Source organism: Suncus etruscus, chromosome 10 (genome assembly GCF_024139225.1).
Source record: "Suncus etruscus isolate mSunEtr1 chromosome 10, mSunEtr1.pri.cur, whole genome shotgun sequence".
Lineage (NCBI taxonomy): Eukaryota > Metazoa > Chordata > Mammalia > Eulipotyphla > Soricidae > Suncus > Suncus etruscus.
Genome location: NC_064857.1, coordinates 8,010,412 through 8,027,149, shown reverse-complemented (window position 1 = coordinate 8,027,149; position 16,738 = coordinate 8,010,412). Strand labels below are relative to the sequence as shown.

The 16,738-nt window shown below is 35.1% G+C and overlaps 1 protein-coding gene across 1 annotated transcript in view; it reads left to right on the top strand.

Annotated features, from left to right (window-relative positions):
* NECAB1 (N-terminal EF-hand calcium binding protein 1) overlaps window positions 1–16,738 on the top strand; it is a 186,159-nt gene that overhangs the window by 127,632 nt on the left and 41,789 nt on the right. The window contains exons 6-8 of the mRNA XM_049782416.1: window positions 6,378–6,499; window positions 9,618–9,694; window positions 16,503–16,556. Of these exons, the coding sequence (XP_049638373.1) occupies window positions 6,378–6,499; window positions 9,618–9,694; window positions 16,503–16,556 (253 nt within the window). The remainder of the gene's footprint in view (window positions 1–6,377; window positions 6,500–9,617; window positions 9,695–16,502; window positions 16,557–16,738) is intronic.

Genomic DNA, 16,738 nt, shown 5'->3' with positions numbered 1-16,738 from the left:
GGAGTAACCCCTGAGAATCACCGGGTGTGGCTCAACCTCCCCCCCCCCAATTAAATTAATAGCCAGAGAGTTAGTAGGCTGGGCACTTGCCTTGCATGTAGACAACTGAAGTTTTATTCTGAGCACTGCATTTGGCTCCCCAAACACCTCCAGGAGTGATATCTGAGCACAAAGCAAGGAATAAGCTCTGAGAATAAATGAGGATGAACAAAAATTAAAAATATTAAAATTAAAAAATAAATTGAAGTTACAGTGCTAGAGAGAGTGCAGACCTAGAGTAGAGGCCTTATTGCCTGACATGTGACTAACCCCGATTTAAATCTTTATTTTTTTAGTTTTTTGGGTCACACCAGGTGACGCTCAGGGGTTATTCCTGGCTCTGCACTCAGAAATCACCCCTGGCAGGCTTGGGAGACCATATGGGATGCCGGGATTCGAACCACCAGTTGTCCTGGATCAGCTGTGTGCAAGGCAAACACCCTACCGCTGTGCTATCTTTGACTCTGCCAACCCCAATTTGATCCCTGGCATTTCTGAGAGACCCCCAATCCTGAAGAGAATAATACATGAGTTATAAAGCCCAAAGAATGCTCTGAGCGTCACTAGATGTGCCCCAAAACAAACATACATATATGCATGTATATGTATGTATGTATACATATATATATATATAATTTTTAAATTCCAAAATTGCGACTGAGGAATTTATATGGAGGCCAGATGTAAGTGGAACCAGAAGAAGACAATGTTTGCCATATCATTTGCATCTGTTAGCAAGTTCAGGCTGGCTTTGGAGGAGGCAGGGTCAACTCTGCATAGTATGATAAAGAGTTGGGGACAGAAATATTCTCTTGGATAGATTTTAGCATGTGAAAACTGCTGTAGTAGTACCAATTACCTTCACCTAGCCACTTAAAATTGCAATAAACTCTGGCAGCTCATACCTACAAAATGGCAATGTTGCCTGGCCTATCCATTTAGTTGATAGTTGGTTGCTACCTAGCTTCCCTCTATTTTTATGAGCCTGAGAGAGGACTAGGGCCAGTGCCAGTCATTTTTTCATCATCATAGAAATCTTCAAGTCCTTGGCCAGAGAGATAGCACAGTGGTAGTTGTGCATGGCCAATCCAAAAAGGACACAAGTTCGATTCCCAGCATTCCATATGTTCCCCAGCCTGCCAAGGGCATTTTTTGAGAGCAGAGCCAGGAGTAACCCCTGAGCACCACTGTGTGTAGCCAAAAAAAAAACCTAATCAATCAATAAATAAATTCTTAAAAAAATAAAATATAAATTTTCAAGTCCCTTAGATGCTGGAGGACTCAACATCAGAGTGATGAGAAAAGACTTTACAGACCATTCATCTTTGGCCTCACCTTGGATGGTACACCCCTGATAACATCTGATTTTTTGGAAGGAGCTCCTAGAAGCCATGAGAGCCAAACTAGTGACTCAATGAGGAGCACAAAGGGAGAAGGCCAGATAAATAGTGAAAGAAGCAAATAAAAGTTAAAGCAGTGATCACTGATGCAGAAGGTGACTCCAAGACAGTGAATTTGATCAACTAGCCAATTCATTGGCCACCACCATGACTGCCTGACCATATGGTACAGGCTGGAGGCCACAGAGACGTCCTGGTCAGCTCTGGGCTCTTTCAGCATCAAGTACCTGCCTACTTGGCAGGCCAAGCTGTTTCAAGTAAAGACAATATACGTTCAAGTCACTTTCAAATTCAGAAATTATAATAACTTGTCTTCCCTTCAGCATCAGTATCCCTTTAGATTTTAATATTTGGGAGTCCTAGAGGTACAAAATCTTGTTGGAATTAAGAACATTTTGAGAAATCATCTCTTCCTGCTCTCAGCCCCAGGGCAGAATGACATGGTATCCTGCATCCTACAAGTAATGAGTTGGCATGCCATGTTGTGCCAAGTGTCTCTGTTGATTCATGTGAAAATGGCAATTTCAGCTACAAAGGATGTGTCCAGCTGGAATGTCACAGAGGTGAAACGTTCAAATAGCACTCTAGAACATTCTTTGAAGAGGCCCTGGAAACTGACTGAATGGAAACCACATTAATTCCACATCTTTGAAAGTACCTAATAGCCAATGACAAGAAAAATTATTGCTTTATCCTGAAGTTTCCCCCTGGCAAATGCCTGTTCTTTCACATAAATCTCACTTTTTTTTTCTCCAACCAGACTTCTGGAAACACAGTTTAATTCTATGTGAATTTCTCTTTATCGTTGAATCTTCATTTGTTGCCTTATTCTTTTGTTGTTTTGTTTTATTCTTTGTATAGATTTTATAATAAATTTCTTCTGGGCTCCGAAGTTATTTTTATTCTTTTCTATTATGGAAGTAAAGGAACGGCTTAAATTTTTTTAGCCTAAATAGAGAGGACTACTCTAATGATGTATTTAGTATCCACTAAAATTTGATAATGTTGTCTTGTATTGGTACCATAAGAAAATTCATAGAGAGGATTTAGTATTGCACAGTAAGCATAAATCTCTTTGATTTATTTTGCTCATCATTTGAACCCTTCAAAAGAATGGCTTAAAAATGCCTGTATTAAAAAATAAAGTAGTAACAAACCCACCAACTATAAAGGAGAAAATAACTACAGGGCCAGAAACTTGACAGATGGAAAGGTAGGTCTCATGACACCTTATTTTGAAATGCAGAGTAAAGCCCTGAGAAGAAAACCATGAGAATTGGAAAGCTCAAGCCTTCAGGCCCCTCAGCATGACTGGTTGTGGCTGCAATGCCCTGAGAACTACTGAACCAAACACTAAACTGTCAGTTCACATCACTGTGCTAAGCCTGGCCAGGAGTTATCTCGCAATGCTCTGAGATAATAATATAAATAAAATTACAAATAAAAATACAAAAGTAAGTCAGAGTATAAATAGGCAGCTTAGATATGTTGTAGTTGATGTCACAAAACCTCATATAGACGCATTAATTGACTTTTAGCTTGTGCTATTAAGAATAGAGATGATTGGGGGCATTGGTGTTGGGAATGGTGCACCGGTGAAGGGGGTGTTTTTTTTATGACTGAAATCATTCATGTTTGAATAAATATACTATTTATTAAAAAAATAAAGGTATTGTGCTATTAAAAATAAGAGATGGTAGGGCCGAAGCCTTCTACATGAGTGGCCATTTGCTTTGCATTCACCCAATCCAGGTTTGATCCCCGGTACCCCATAGGCTCAACCAAGCTGACCAGGTATTATTTCTGTGTGCAGAGTCAGGAGAAAGCCTTGAGCATTACTGGTTGTGGTCCTAAAAATGTTTTCAAAGAATAAAAATGGAGGCCAAAGAAATAATTAAGGCATATTTTTAAATAAGGAGAACCCTGAATTGATTCCTAATACTGCCTATAATCTCCTGAGTATCATTAGGAGAGATCCCTGAACACAGAGCCAGGAGTAAGCCCAGAATCCTGCAGGTGTAACCCCAAACGCATACCCCTCACACTTTTTTTAGTTAAAAAAATAAAAAAGAATGGGTTGAAGGAAGGTGACATATTGGACATATTGTTGAAGACTCAACAATAAGATGATATTTTCCTTGAGAAAGTTCAGAGTTGTGCTGTTTGAAAAAGGTACACAGATATACCTTGGAACAGTTGGGAAATAGGTCATGATATCAGAATTGAGGTAGTAAGGGCAAATATACAGGCTGAGGAATGACTATTAAAATTTTATAATATGCTTACAGTGTACTGACAGTTATATCTAATGTTTTATTGGGGGGTGAAGGAATGGGTGCTTCTTGGAAAAATCTCACTAATTCAAGTGAATTATCTAAAGGACTGAGTCTAACCAGATTATTCTATGGTGGAGCAATGACTGGGTAATTCCTGACACCTGATCTTTCTTAGAGCTCCTTCCTTTGTCACAGGTGAAATGCAAAGGCATCAAACAAACATCAAACAAATCAAAGACAAAGGAAAAAATTGAGGTGAAACAGAAATAACCCAAAGAGAAGAAAAACATTAAAGACACTAACAATATCCTCTGAAAAAAGAGAATATACTGCATTTATGAATTAAGGACAGATATATTTGTAAAATCTCAGAGCATACAAAAGTCTCAAAGAATGATTCTTCTGGCCAAAATTAAAACCTCTGATGATTTAGAAGTGTGTAATGACATGTTTGCAAAGAGAAAAAGAACTGAATGACATAAGAAAATCAATAGGTGAATACAGTTGTCTAGTTATTACAGAAAGAGTATTAAAATTTTTTTCCAAAACAAGTGATTGTCAGGACATGGTCATAAATATCCAAGTAGATATAGAAAATTAGAGACCATTACAGTAAAAAATAAAATCTCTGAGACATGCCATTATGAAATTTTAAATACTGAATACAAGGAGAAATGTATTAGAAGTTCCAAAGAAATGAATCAAATAATAAATGAAGGACCCTCTTCTCAAAGTAGCTTTTTCCATGACAACATAAAATAGAATGCAATCAAGCAGTGTTTTCAAAATTGGGCAAAGAAATGACATTGTACTCAAAAATTATTTACTCTGTAGAGTGACTTTGGAGGGCAATAAGAGGTGTGTTTGTATCTACTGCCTCAAAGATTTTTTTCTCTCATGCTACTCCATTTATTGTGAACAATTAGGTGTTATTTGCTATAAATCCAAGAAGTATACTAAGTTAAAAGCGAAATCCAGTTATTTTTAAAGGACTATGAAGAGTTCTAACAGAAAAGATGAGAAAGAATTATATAGGGTGATACTAAATATTTTTATAAGTATTAGATCTTACTAATTTATGGTAAATTGGTATTACATATTACTAACATAATAAGAAAAATTGCTTTTAACATATATGGACTTTACCTCTTATTAATGACTCTCCTGGTAGATATATGAAGCCATGTATGACTACTGCACATTTATGTCAGCCCTGTCTTTTCAATATATTAAGTGGATGCATTTCATTATCAGGTTTACCTCATGATCCAAAATAATTGTTAAAATTCCAGCTATTATTTCTTTATTTCAACTAGAAAAGCTTAAAGAGAAACTGAAGTCTTATCTTCCAAGCCCAGCTCGTCCTTTTAATCAACCAACCATCTTAGAAATTTCTTTAGATACTTCAGTGTATTTACCATTGACCTGAGCTTTTTATATTAGGAAGGTAATAGATCAAACTTATAAATGGAAAATAGGGAACAAGTTAAATATATTATATATGTGAATATAAATACTCAAACACCTGTAGTGCAGTATTACCTCTGTGGGAAGATTGTTATGGTAATAGAAGCTTTTGTTTATTGAAATTACCCATTATAGAATTCTTCTACTTTTCAATATATATAGACTCTGGTTTTGAATGTTCAAATTAAATTTAAAGTATTCATTTGTTCCGTGGACATAATGCAAGAAATACAGAATTACATGTAGATGCTAAAAACTTGTATAAAGTGTCCAATTGTCCAAGTTGGGCAATACATTCTATAATGTCAAGAGTTATTTAATCTGGACACAAATTCACTTGGTGATTAGATTATTGAAGATGCACAAGGAAAAGTGAATGGCAGGAATATGAGTAAGTGATTCAGAATTTCTGAGAAGTACATAAATTCAGACTCACTGGCTGAGCTGATAACTAAATAGCCAAGTGACTTTGAGGAGTTGGTAATATGTGGGAATCTTGTGAGTACCTGTTAGACTTTCTTCCCTTTAATGACAAAAACATCTTCACAGAGATATTTTAAAAATCCATTACAATTTTCTGTCATTTTATTTGGGTTATAAAAGCTTTTAGGTGTATGAGATGTCCATATATACCTCATGATAAAGCAAAAAATATTTTTATAAATGACCAATATATAGGGTACTCTCAGAATTCCAGAGACAATAAAATGTCTCTTCCAATAAATACTCATCTCCAGGAGTAGTGACGATACCAAACTGTACTTTACTTTGCCTGTCTGAAGCTTATAAAACTATAATTATACAGTGAAAGAATCCAAGTAAAAATTGAGTGAGAAAAAAATAACAAAACCTCCCATGGTTGTTCTCCAACTAAACAAAATAGATTAGCCTAGCATACACAAAACCAGTTTCTTCCATCTAATTGTTTAGATCAGAAAAGAAATATACTAGGTTCTGACATTACAAGTAAAGGTACAAGTTTTAATTGAAGATGTTAATAAAAAAAAAATAAATGAAAAGCTCATGGCTTTGTTCCTTAGCCTAACCTATTACAGTAGATTCCATTGGGCCTCTAGAACATATCAATAGTCATTTCCACATTAGAACATCATTATGGCTGAAGCCTAGAGATCAGTTCTTTGGGGGCAAGCTGAAGCCTTGGCTTTATGGTTAAATATTGACTTTTTTATTCAAGGCAAGGACCCACAAAGCCAGAAGTGCTGTCGATTCAGTGGCCTGGAAAACGATCAAATCGCCGAGTGCAAAGACATAACAGCTTCTCCCCCAATAGCCCTCAGTTCACTCTCAGTGGCTCAGGTAAAGCATCTTTGTCTTTCTTCCCCTCAAATTGGATTCCATTTGTGTTTTCACACTGATTTTTAAGAAGATAAAGAGAAGTGCAATAACATGCTTTCATTTTATCAAACAAGTCTAAGGCCAGTGGCAATAAGTTAAAGTTTTAGCAACTAAGATGACAAACCTATTTCAGTTCTGTCAGAAGTCTTGCAGTTGTGTCCAGCTAACACATAGGGATGGCAGATAGGGCAGAAAATATTTCCATCTCCTCATAAATGAAAGACTTGTGAAAAACCTATAGAAATCTTTTCATCTTCAAATAGAAGGAGAACCCTTTTTAAAATACTGTATACCCTTATATGCTTTAGCTTTTTAAGGCTGCTAAAGCATGCCTTAAATTTACTTAAAGTACCAACTGTAAATTAAATGTACAGACTCTACTTACAAATCTCAAAGTGCTTTCATCATTTAAGATCGTTAGTATTACCTCTGTGACCCTGAGAATGTAGTCATTTGTCAAAGTCTGTATGTATTAATAGTCATTTTTTTTTACTATAAACAATCTTAAAATCTCAGGGATTACAACAGCAAATATATTTTTCTTTCATAAAGCTCTGGGCAACATTGATTTGGTTTATAATTAGATGGATGTGTCTCTAACCTATAAATTTATTCAGCTCTATTTCTCGTATAGCTTTCTTAGATAAGTCTACCACTTCTTATGGATTTCAAAATCACAAACACCCAGGCCAAATAACAATGCATTTGAAACTAAGTGCATCTTAGAAGTTATCATGCTATCAGTCAAATGATACATATCCATATCCAGTAACTATGAAGAAGAAATTATGTTTCCCCACATTTTAGGAGAAAATTTATAAAGTCTACAGGAAAAGTATATATATGTATAGTTCTGTATCAGGACTAAATTGAAGCATTGAAATAGTCTACCATGTATGACTAGAAAATAATAATATTTAGACCCTGAGTTGAAACATACATTGCTTTGGGGGCAGGGACAATAGTACAGTAAGTAGGCTACTTGCCTTGCACATGGCCAACCTAAGTTTGATTCCCAAGTTACCATGTGATTCTCCAGAACTGTCAGGAGTAATCCCTGAGTCCAGGTGTGAAGCAAAAATGAACAAAAACAACAACAAAATCCAATAAATTTCTCTTTATATTTGAATCCTATAGAAAACAATGTTATGCTCAAACAACATTATACATTCTTTTGCAGAATTTAGAATATAAAATATAATTATAATTCTATAATTACACATTATAATTGGATATGATAGCCACCTTAGATTATTTTATAAACAACCCATGACAAAAATGTGTTAACTAATTTATGAATTAAAATAAAAATAGAAAAGCAGTATATATAGGTTTGACCTTTGTTCATAAATTAATCCGATTAATTTTAAAGTACACTTATGATTTTGAAACCACTTCATTATAGCAGTGCTATTGCTTACTTTCGTATCAGAATGGTTTTGAAAGATATTTTACCTAAGAAGCCTGCTATAAAAGAAAATGCTAGTGAAACATGCCAAAATTTTTAATAATTTTTGTTTTCTCTTTTTATTCTTCAAAACTAAAACAAAGCTGTCATAGTCGGGAGTTAAAAATAGACTGCTATCAAATAACTTAAATAATATTATTTTCTGAAAATGCCTGAAAAAATATTTTGGACAGGTTTCTGTAAGGACACAAGAATTCCAGGCTGTTTGTGCAGAAGCTCAGATGACTACTCTTTTTATTGTAACTTTGCATCCTATTTATAATATAATAATATAGTAAATCAGCTGAAATAAAGTTGAATTTATATAATACTTAACCTGGTGCTGAGATCATACACATATATAAATGATAAAGATGCAATTGTGGACAGATACACATGCAAATATAAATATACACTTGTATATGTGAGTATACTTTACAGTTCTCATTTAATCCTGAGTGATTTTATGAGGCTGGTAATATTATCATTCCCATATTTTTAAGATAAGAAATGAAGACCTTCAGAGTTAAATCATTTGATAAAAATCAGCAGGTATTTGTTAAAAGTCTTCTCTTTGAACCAGTGTGTCACAAATATAAGTATATTCTAATTAGTATGTAGGAAAGCTAACACTAGCTGCATTGTCCATATATTTATATAATAATTTATATGAAAAAGGATCATTAGTTTGCAACCACTTCACATCTTTGTGTGCATGGATTCATTATGCTTCCACCAAAATTCCAAATATCTACACCTTAAGAATGACCCCTTATCCCATAATTTTCTAGCACCACATCACTCTTCTTTTCCTGTGGTAACTACCTTGTCTGATAGTTTGGGTGGTTTCTTTTTTTGGGGGGGAAGTGTAGAGCAAATATACAGACAGTAGGGAACTTGTGTTGCATACTACCAACCTCTATTCTTTCCCCAGCATCCTCCATGTTCCCCCAAACACCATCATGAGTTATTTCTGAGTGTGAAGCCAGTAATAAAACCTGGGTGTGCCCAAATCCCTCCAAAAAAAGACGCTGTCTGTATGTGTTTATTGACAGTTTGTTCGTTATGGTTATTTATGCCACACTTATGAGGAAGTTTCTCTCATAACTTCCTGACTTATATTGATTAGCATAATCACCTCAAGTTTCATCCATGTTGTTGTTAAAAGCATAGATTCATCTTTTTTTCAATAGCTGAGTAATATTCCATTGATTCATGTCTTTTATTTCCATAATTCATACCTTGCTATCATCAGGATTATGCATTTTTCTGTCTTTGCTCTAGAAATTTAGAGTTATTGATGGATATTTTGCTTTATTCAAAGAAAAATCAGCTAGCTTATAGTTTCAAAAAAATAGTTCTGCAGAATAGATTCTTTTGAATATTAAAAGCTGTATAGGCAGCAACATTAAAAAAAGAAAAAAACAGACTAATAAAATGAGTCCACTGGGATGCATAAATCTGTGGAAATCAATAACTTAGAAATATTTCTGTGAATATTTTTAATGCATAGAACTAGTCTCCAGTACTACATGATTCCCTCAGGGCAGAGGGAAAATACTGAAATAGCCAAAAGAGCCTCTTTCTGAGTAGATATTTCATACACATTGTCCTAATGATTTTCCCCCAAAGGCTTGCTAGAGGAAGATAACCAGTGGATGACCCAGATAAACAGACTCCAGAAGTTAATTGACAGACTGGAAAAAAAAGTAAGTACTTCCATTTTTTTTCTCTCCTCTTTCTTTTCAGTGAATTCTGACCTATTATTCCTTGTTGCCCCTGTATCCATGGTTGTACCATACATAAAATATCAGTCAGAATCTCCCCCCCCCAATACTGAAGCTCACATTAGAGTTCACCTTCTAACTCTATTTGCTAGTATGTAGGACTGAACTGAGAGGTACATGAATTTGCATTGTCTGTTAGCTTATCAGTGACATAACCCTATGTTAAATGATATTCAAGGCAACTCTTATTTGCCTGGTTAAAAACTTGAGAATATTCCAAAGTTATTCATGAAAATTACCACATGATATAAAAAAGATGTGACCATAGACCTAACTGCTAGAAGCTAGTGTATATATATATATGCATATATATATAGATAAATTGATAAATTGATGTGTTAAATCTACCTTTTTGAAGCAAGCAAGCTCCCCTGTGATAATGAATTGTTCTGGACTATATTTTATATTTCACATTAGTATATTTATTGACTAATTCAAATACCTCCAAGTTGTCCTGATTTTATTGTCATATTCCCCACAAACAACTTTAAAAGAGCAACGTTGTCCAGTCAATAAAAATATGTGTTTTCTGGAGCCTAAGCAGTGGCACAGCGATAAGGTAATTTGCCTTGCACACGGCAGACCTAGGACAAACCGGGGTTCAATCCTCTGGCCTTCCATATGGTCTCCCAAGCCAGGAAAGATTTCTGAGTGCATAGCCAGAAGTAACCCTGAGTGTCAAACCAATATATATATTGTGATTTCTATCCATACTAGATATCAAGGAATATTATATTTGGGATAAAGTTACCTGTTGTAAGGAATGTACAATCTTAAAAAAGATCCCCCAAGAGTGAGTTATATTTTGTTACATATGTGACAACATATAATTATGTTTCTAGTTAATGATAAGTAAATGTTGCTGACTAGCTGCAGTGAAGTCCAAATTTACAGGTGTTTACCCACAGGTATAAACAGTGAATTGTGGTACCTGGCAAGGACCTCATGAGGTGATAGAACCTAAGCAGGGCCTAAAAATAAGTAGGAATTTTGATTGCATTAATCATTGTATATTTATTTGGTTTGGGGGCCACACCCAGCCTTGCTCAGAGTTAACTCCAGGATCTGTACTGAGGGATCGCTCCTGGTGGGGTTCAAGGTATCATATGGAATCCCAAGGATCAAACCCTGATTGATCATGTAGAAGGTAACCACCCTACCTGTTGTGCTGTCTTTCCAAATTTAATAGATGCCTCTTTAATCAGGAGGTTTTTAACCCTTGAAAAAAATATCATGAAAAAGTTTGTGGAATATGAAATACAGACTGAAGACCTGATTTGGGAGCAGTCAAGAGACAAAATATTGCTATATTTAAATATGCTAGTATATTTAAATATTCTGTTTCAAAATTGTCATCCTGCTTCACACTGTTCAAATCAATTGAAGCTTTTTGAATAGAGAAAGGGAGAACATCGTGATCATGGTGAATAGCCTCACAACACTGAATCTGTAAAATATTCAATAAAAGGGGCTGGACAGTGAGGCACTTGCCTTGCAGATAGCTAACCCGACTGTGATTTCCACATACCATAAAATTCCCCGAGCCAGGACTAATTCCAGAGTGCAGATTCAAAGATAACTTTACTTCTGAGTAATCGTGGGTATGGCATCCCCAAAAAGATATTTTACCAGCTTTATTGAATCAAATCAAAGATGAATCATTATGTTGCCATATAAGTTAAACTTTACATGCTAATCAGCTAACATTTATTCTAGTAATGTAAAATATCAAAAAACCATTAAATCACTGTAAGATACATAGTTAAAAAGCTGTTGAGGGTTGAGTTTCAGTCACACAATGTCCCAACACTTGCCTTGAAGCAGTGTTCATTTCCTGCTATCAAGTTTCCCAGTTTTCCTCCCTTCCCTCCAGCCTGCCTCTATAGCAGACATATAAAAAAAAAAAGTAAAAAAAAATTCATTAAATAAAAAGCAGCTGAAGCTATTATCCAGGAAAGATGATGACTCCAGCAAAGATGAAGTAGATCAATGTGTGTGGATGGAGTTTTTTATTTAGAGAAGTGATAATAAATAATAATGATAAATACAGTGATAATGAATAAAAATTGAGATGAGTGGAGTCATTGTATGGATGATCTTAAATAGCAGACAAGGGATTTGGACTTGGCTGTAGAGACAGCAGGGGAATTTTTTTTTAACAGTCAAGTGACATACCCCAAAACTTGTGAGATTAAAACGCTGAAATGTACATCGAAATGCAAAATCAATTCAGACAACAAAACTCAGTCGGTGCTCAGCAGTGGCGCTAAAGGGCAAATTTTAGAACTGCACATACTGAGAGCATAGCTAATGAGAACTGGCTTTAGAGAAAGTGACTAAGACGAAAAAGGCTGACTTGAATATTTGAAACCAGACCATTCCAAGGGTTAAGTGGACCATTGAAATGATTGGGGTTAAAATACAAGGCAGTCTTAAATTTGATCTAAAGATTTGGTCCAGGGTTTCTGAGACAAATTATATTATTAAGAGATAAATGAAAATTAAGTGATAAAGAAATACATTAGCTATTTTTGCTTTTGAATACAATAGAAATGGGAAGAGACAAATATTTGTAGGGGAGAAGTCAGGTGAACAGATTGTGAAGCTTAATATCATGATGATGAATATGGTCTCTGAAAAGGGGGGCTCTGCAGTAACCCAAAGTCAAGAAAGTATGCTCGAAGAATTCCTGTCTCTTTGCCACCCACTGTTCTCTCTTGCTAAATTTACATAGACTTCTTAGGGAACAGATAACTATAGTAAAAAATCTCCAATCTTATTTGACCTACCATCCCATATTCTGAAAGCAACTTCACTCAGCACCCACTGGAGATCTACTTTCTTTGAATAGAGCAAATGGAAAACACCCCACAATTCCTCCCCACAAGACTAGTATACTACAATCCCTCTGGAACAGTCTAGCGCCATCTTTAACAAAAGAATAGTATCACTCACTTTGTGAAGCATAGCTCTGAGCCGACTTTTTATCTATCAATATGCAAACAGAGTTTTTAAAATCGTAGGAAAAGTAATAGCTTCAAACACATAGAAATATCACACTCATTTGCAAGACACAAAGAGACGTAATAGAAGAATACCCTAAGACATAAAAATAAAGACCAGGAGGACTGGTCCTTAGCAGAAAGCGTGCCACAATATGGCAGGAAGACTTGGTCAGTGAAGGGAACACTATGACAATGACAGTGGGAATGATCACTAAGGATAAGAACTGAGTGCTGACTAGAGGTAACGTGATATGCATGATATCCTTTCACTAAGTGCTGCAAACCACAATGCCTAAAGAAAAAATGAAAATTATCTGCCACAGAGGCAGACGGAAGGGGCAAGAGGGAAACTGAAGACATTGATGGACAGAAGTAAGCACTGGAAAGGGATGGGTACTCGACCATTGTACGATGAAACTTAATCATGGACCACTTCATAACTTTGTATTCAATAGTAGTCATTCAATATAATACTTTTTAATTTTAAATTACATCCAAAATAGAACTCATATATCTTAGAAGCCTTGCTGCAACTTGTGTGTTTTATTACTAAGTGTAAAGCCACCTAAAGAACACAAATATCTGTTTAAAAAAACGTTTTAAAATTCTGCTTTTATTTAGTGTCTTCCAGTTTGATCGTTCTTTATAAAGGAATCAATCATGGGTCATATTCTTTTTCCAACTAAACTCTAAATCAAAATAGCATCACATCTACTTTTTCCCCGGACTCTTTTCTTAGATCCCTATCTTCATATGAAAGGGTTTATTTTTAGGACCGTATCTAACAGGTTTGCTGAAAGTACAATGTGATGTTCTACCTCAAGAGACTCCAGCTGTGTGGCACTCAGTATGATCATCATTAATGAAGAGAGAAACATTGCCAGATCAGTTTTCTTCTTCTACAATGTATTTCATACTGTGCTGAATTAAGTTTTTAGATGAAAAACCTTCTTAGTTGTCACAGGCAAGCTAAGTATGTCCTATTTCATTTCTGACTCTCTAGTCTCATGCAATTGGTAGCACAAGGTTGGAACTCTTCCTTAGAAGGAAGTGTATCTCTGGTAAACACTGTGCTGCCTTCTCTCCAGTGAGAGACATTTCTCCTAAATGTCCCTTGCATTGTCAAACCACATTCAGGATGACTCAGGTGGAGATGGAGAAATTAAAATAGAAGTCTTTACAATTTAGCTTCTGTAATAATATATGTTTCACGCTTTACTTAAATTCTACCAAAAAAAAAAAAACAATTTTGTTCTTTGGGGTTACATCCAACAGTGGTCAGGGTTTACTCCTGGTTGTGCATTCAGGGATCACTTCCGGCAGGGCTTGTGGACAATTTGGGGTGCTGCGGGTTGCACCTGATTGACTGCATGCAAGGCAAGCACTCTACCTGCTATATTCTCTCTTCAGCCCCAGCAGAAAACATTTTCTGTTACATAACACAACCACAAACCATTTTTCTTTTATTCTATTTTCTTATCATTATAATTTAGCAATCATAGTTACAATAGTGTTAGAATTTTTAATGTTTATATAGATAGTAAATGCAGCCTATTACATACTTCATAGTGTCCATGACCCTCCACCATTGTCCTCTCCCTTCTAATGCAGTCTTCACTCTTCCTCCCACTATGTTCATTCATGAACATCGTATGAATGAACAAAATATGAATAATGAATGGATAAATTATCTGAATGGAAGTATGAATGGATGTATATATCTATTAATAAATTTATGAATGTGTATATGAATTACTGTTATATGAATTAATTATGAATTATCAACTTATTGTGAAGGAATAGAAAACCTTTTTATTCTCCTAAGAGTCTTAAATTTGTCACTCCAGCACCATTTGAAGAGAATAGTGTGCCCATACAGCTTTATTTCTAGCTTAGATATAAAGAAAGAAAAAGCTAAAAAGGATACATCTACAGCCATCAAAGAGACCATGTTCTCATTTCTATCTGTAAGATCCTGTTCCCTTCTATATGTGTTGTAGGTCTCCTTCACAGAAGAGTTACACATTAGAGGGCATTTCTGTTCAGCTTATTCAACTAACATTTACTAAGTATCTGCTTTATGCTGGGTACTTGGCTGATCATGGAATACAACAGTCCCCAAAAGTAAGGTCTTTGATAACTCTGAAAAGACAAAAAAAAAAAATCTGTGAACCAGGCAATTTCAGCTTATTAAAATTTCTGTAAAGGGCAGCATGATATAAAGATGGGGGTAGAAACTTAACGTACTTAATCTAAGATGACCACATTGTCTTGCACTTGGCAGACTCAAGTTCAATTCCTGACATCCCAGATGGCTTTCCACCACATGCCACCCCTGAGGCCCAGGCCTATCACGAGTGAGTGTAGAGTCAAGAGTAACCCTTGAAAGAAGAATGTCAGCTAAGAAAAGACCCATGAACAGAGAAGGCTGATGTTTTTATATAATGTTTTGGAAATTTTTTACAATAATTTGCAATGCTGTTAATGGTTGAATATTTTTGCATGCAGCATTCTAATGCCATACTCTATACCAGAGTGTCTGCTTCCCCCCACCATTGTCTCAGGGTCCCCTCCTGTCCCAGCTCTCAATTTCCTGCTCATTCTTGATAAAGCCAATTCTGGGGAAGAGCTCTCAGGTTCTGTTGCATTTGATGATTTGTTACCCCCTAAGAAATCTAAAGGATTCCAAATGATTCTAAAAGATTTCAAAGGGATCCTAGATAACCTAAGGAATCCAAAGATAATTCTAGAGAATTTAAATTACTCACCTAAAGTAATACCTCAGAAGAAAAGTTAGAACTACATTTCTGTTGTTAATCAATTTATGTTATTTCACAATCTAGATGGTCTTAGTTCATTTCATATCTGTTTGAAGAAATTATTGTGTGTGATCTACTCTTGCTAGAAATGATAAGATAAATGGTTCCAGAATAAAGTACTTAAGAAATCCCATACTTAGTTTTACTGGGAATATTATCAATTTCCATTGACCCTACCTCAAAATTCTAGGGTCTTTCTGTAATTCTTTCATTTCTAGCAAATGTCAATAGTATATTTATTTTCTTTTTAAGTCTTTGGAAGAAAGCTCTAGAAAGTAAAAACGAACAAACAAACCAGAAGTGTTAATGTCTATTATGATCTTCCAGGAAATGTGACCGTACTCATAGTGAAAGAACTCAGTCCAATTATTTCTCTTTCTTCGTTCTAATTTTTCCTTTCTCTTTTTATGAATCTTTTCTCAACTTTGTTTCCCTTTATTGAGATGAGATATAATAATAATATCTTTATTTAAGCACCATGATTACAAACATGATTGTAGTTGGGTTTCAGTCATAAAAAAGAAAACCCCCTTCACCAGTGCAACATTCTCACCACCAATGCCCCCAGCTCCCTCCTCCCGACCCCTGCCTGTATTCAAGACAGACTTTCTACTTCTTTCCCTCATTAACATTGTCATGATAGTTGTCAGTGATCTGCTTTGTCAAATGGTACTGGCTTAAACATAAAGGAATAAATTAAACACAAACAAAAGGACTCCTATTAAGTTGCGCAATGGCAACAACTAATCTTTATTGGAACAGCTTAATTTTAAAAGCCAGACTGATTTGATCTTTTTTAAGATAATGAGTTGATTTTAGTTTAATCCTTTGAATATATATTATTTCTTTTAATCTTTTAAATTTTGGTCTCACCCTTTTAATTTTTATTTTTTTCATTAATTGAAGGATCTCAAACTTGAACCACTAGAAGAAGAAGTTATTGATGGGAATACCAAATCTGTAAGTACTTTTTCTAGATCACTATTCGAAATGTGTGTTTTGGAATAAATGGGTGTGTGGGTTTTTTTAGCATTATTGTTTCAGTGAAAATTTGAAAAATTTTCAAATATAGTGCATATATTTCATTTTGTCTTTTCTTAATTGTGATTTGTGAGGGTAGTTCTGGGGCTCTTTGGTTGACT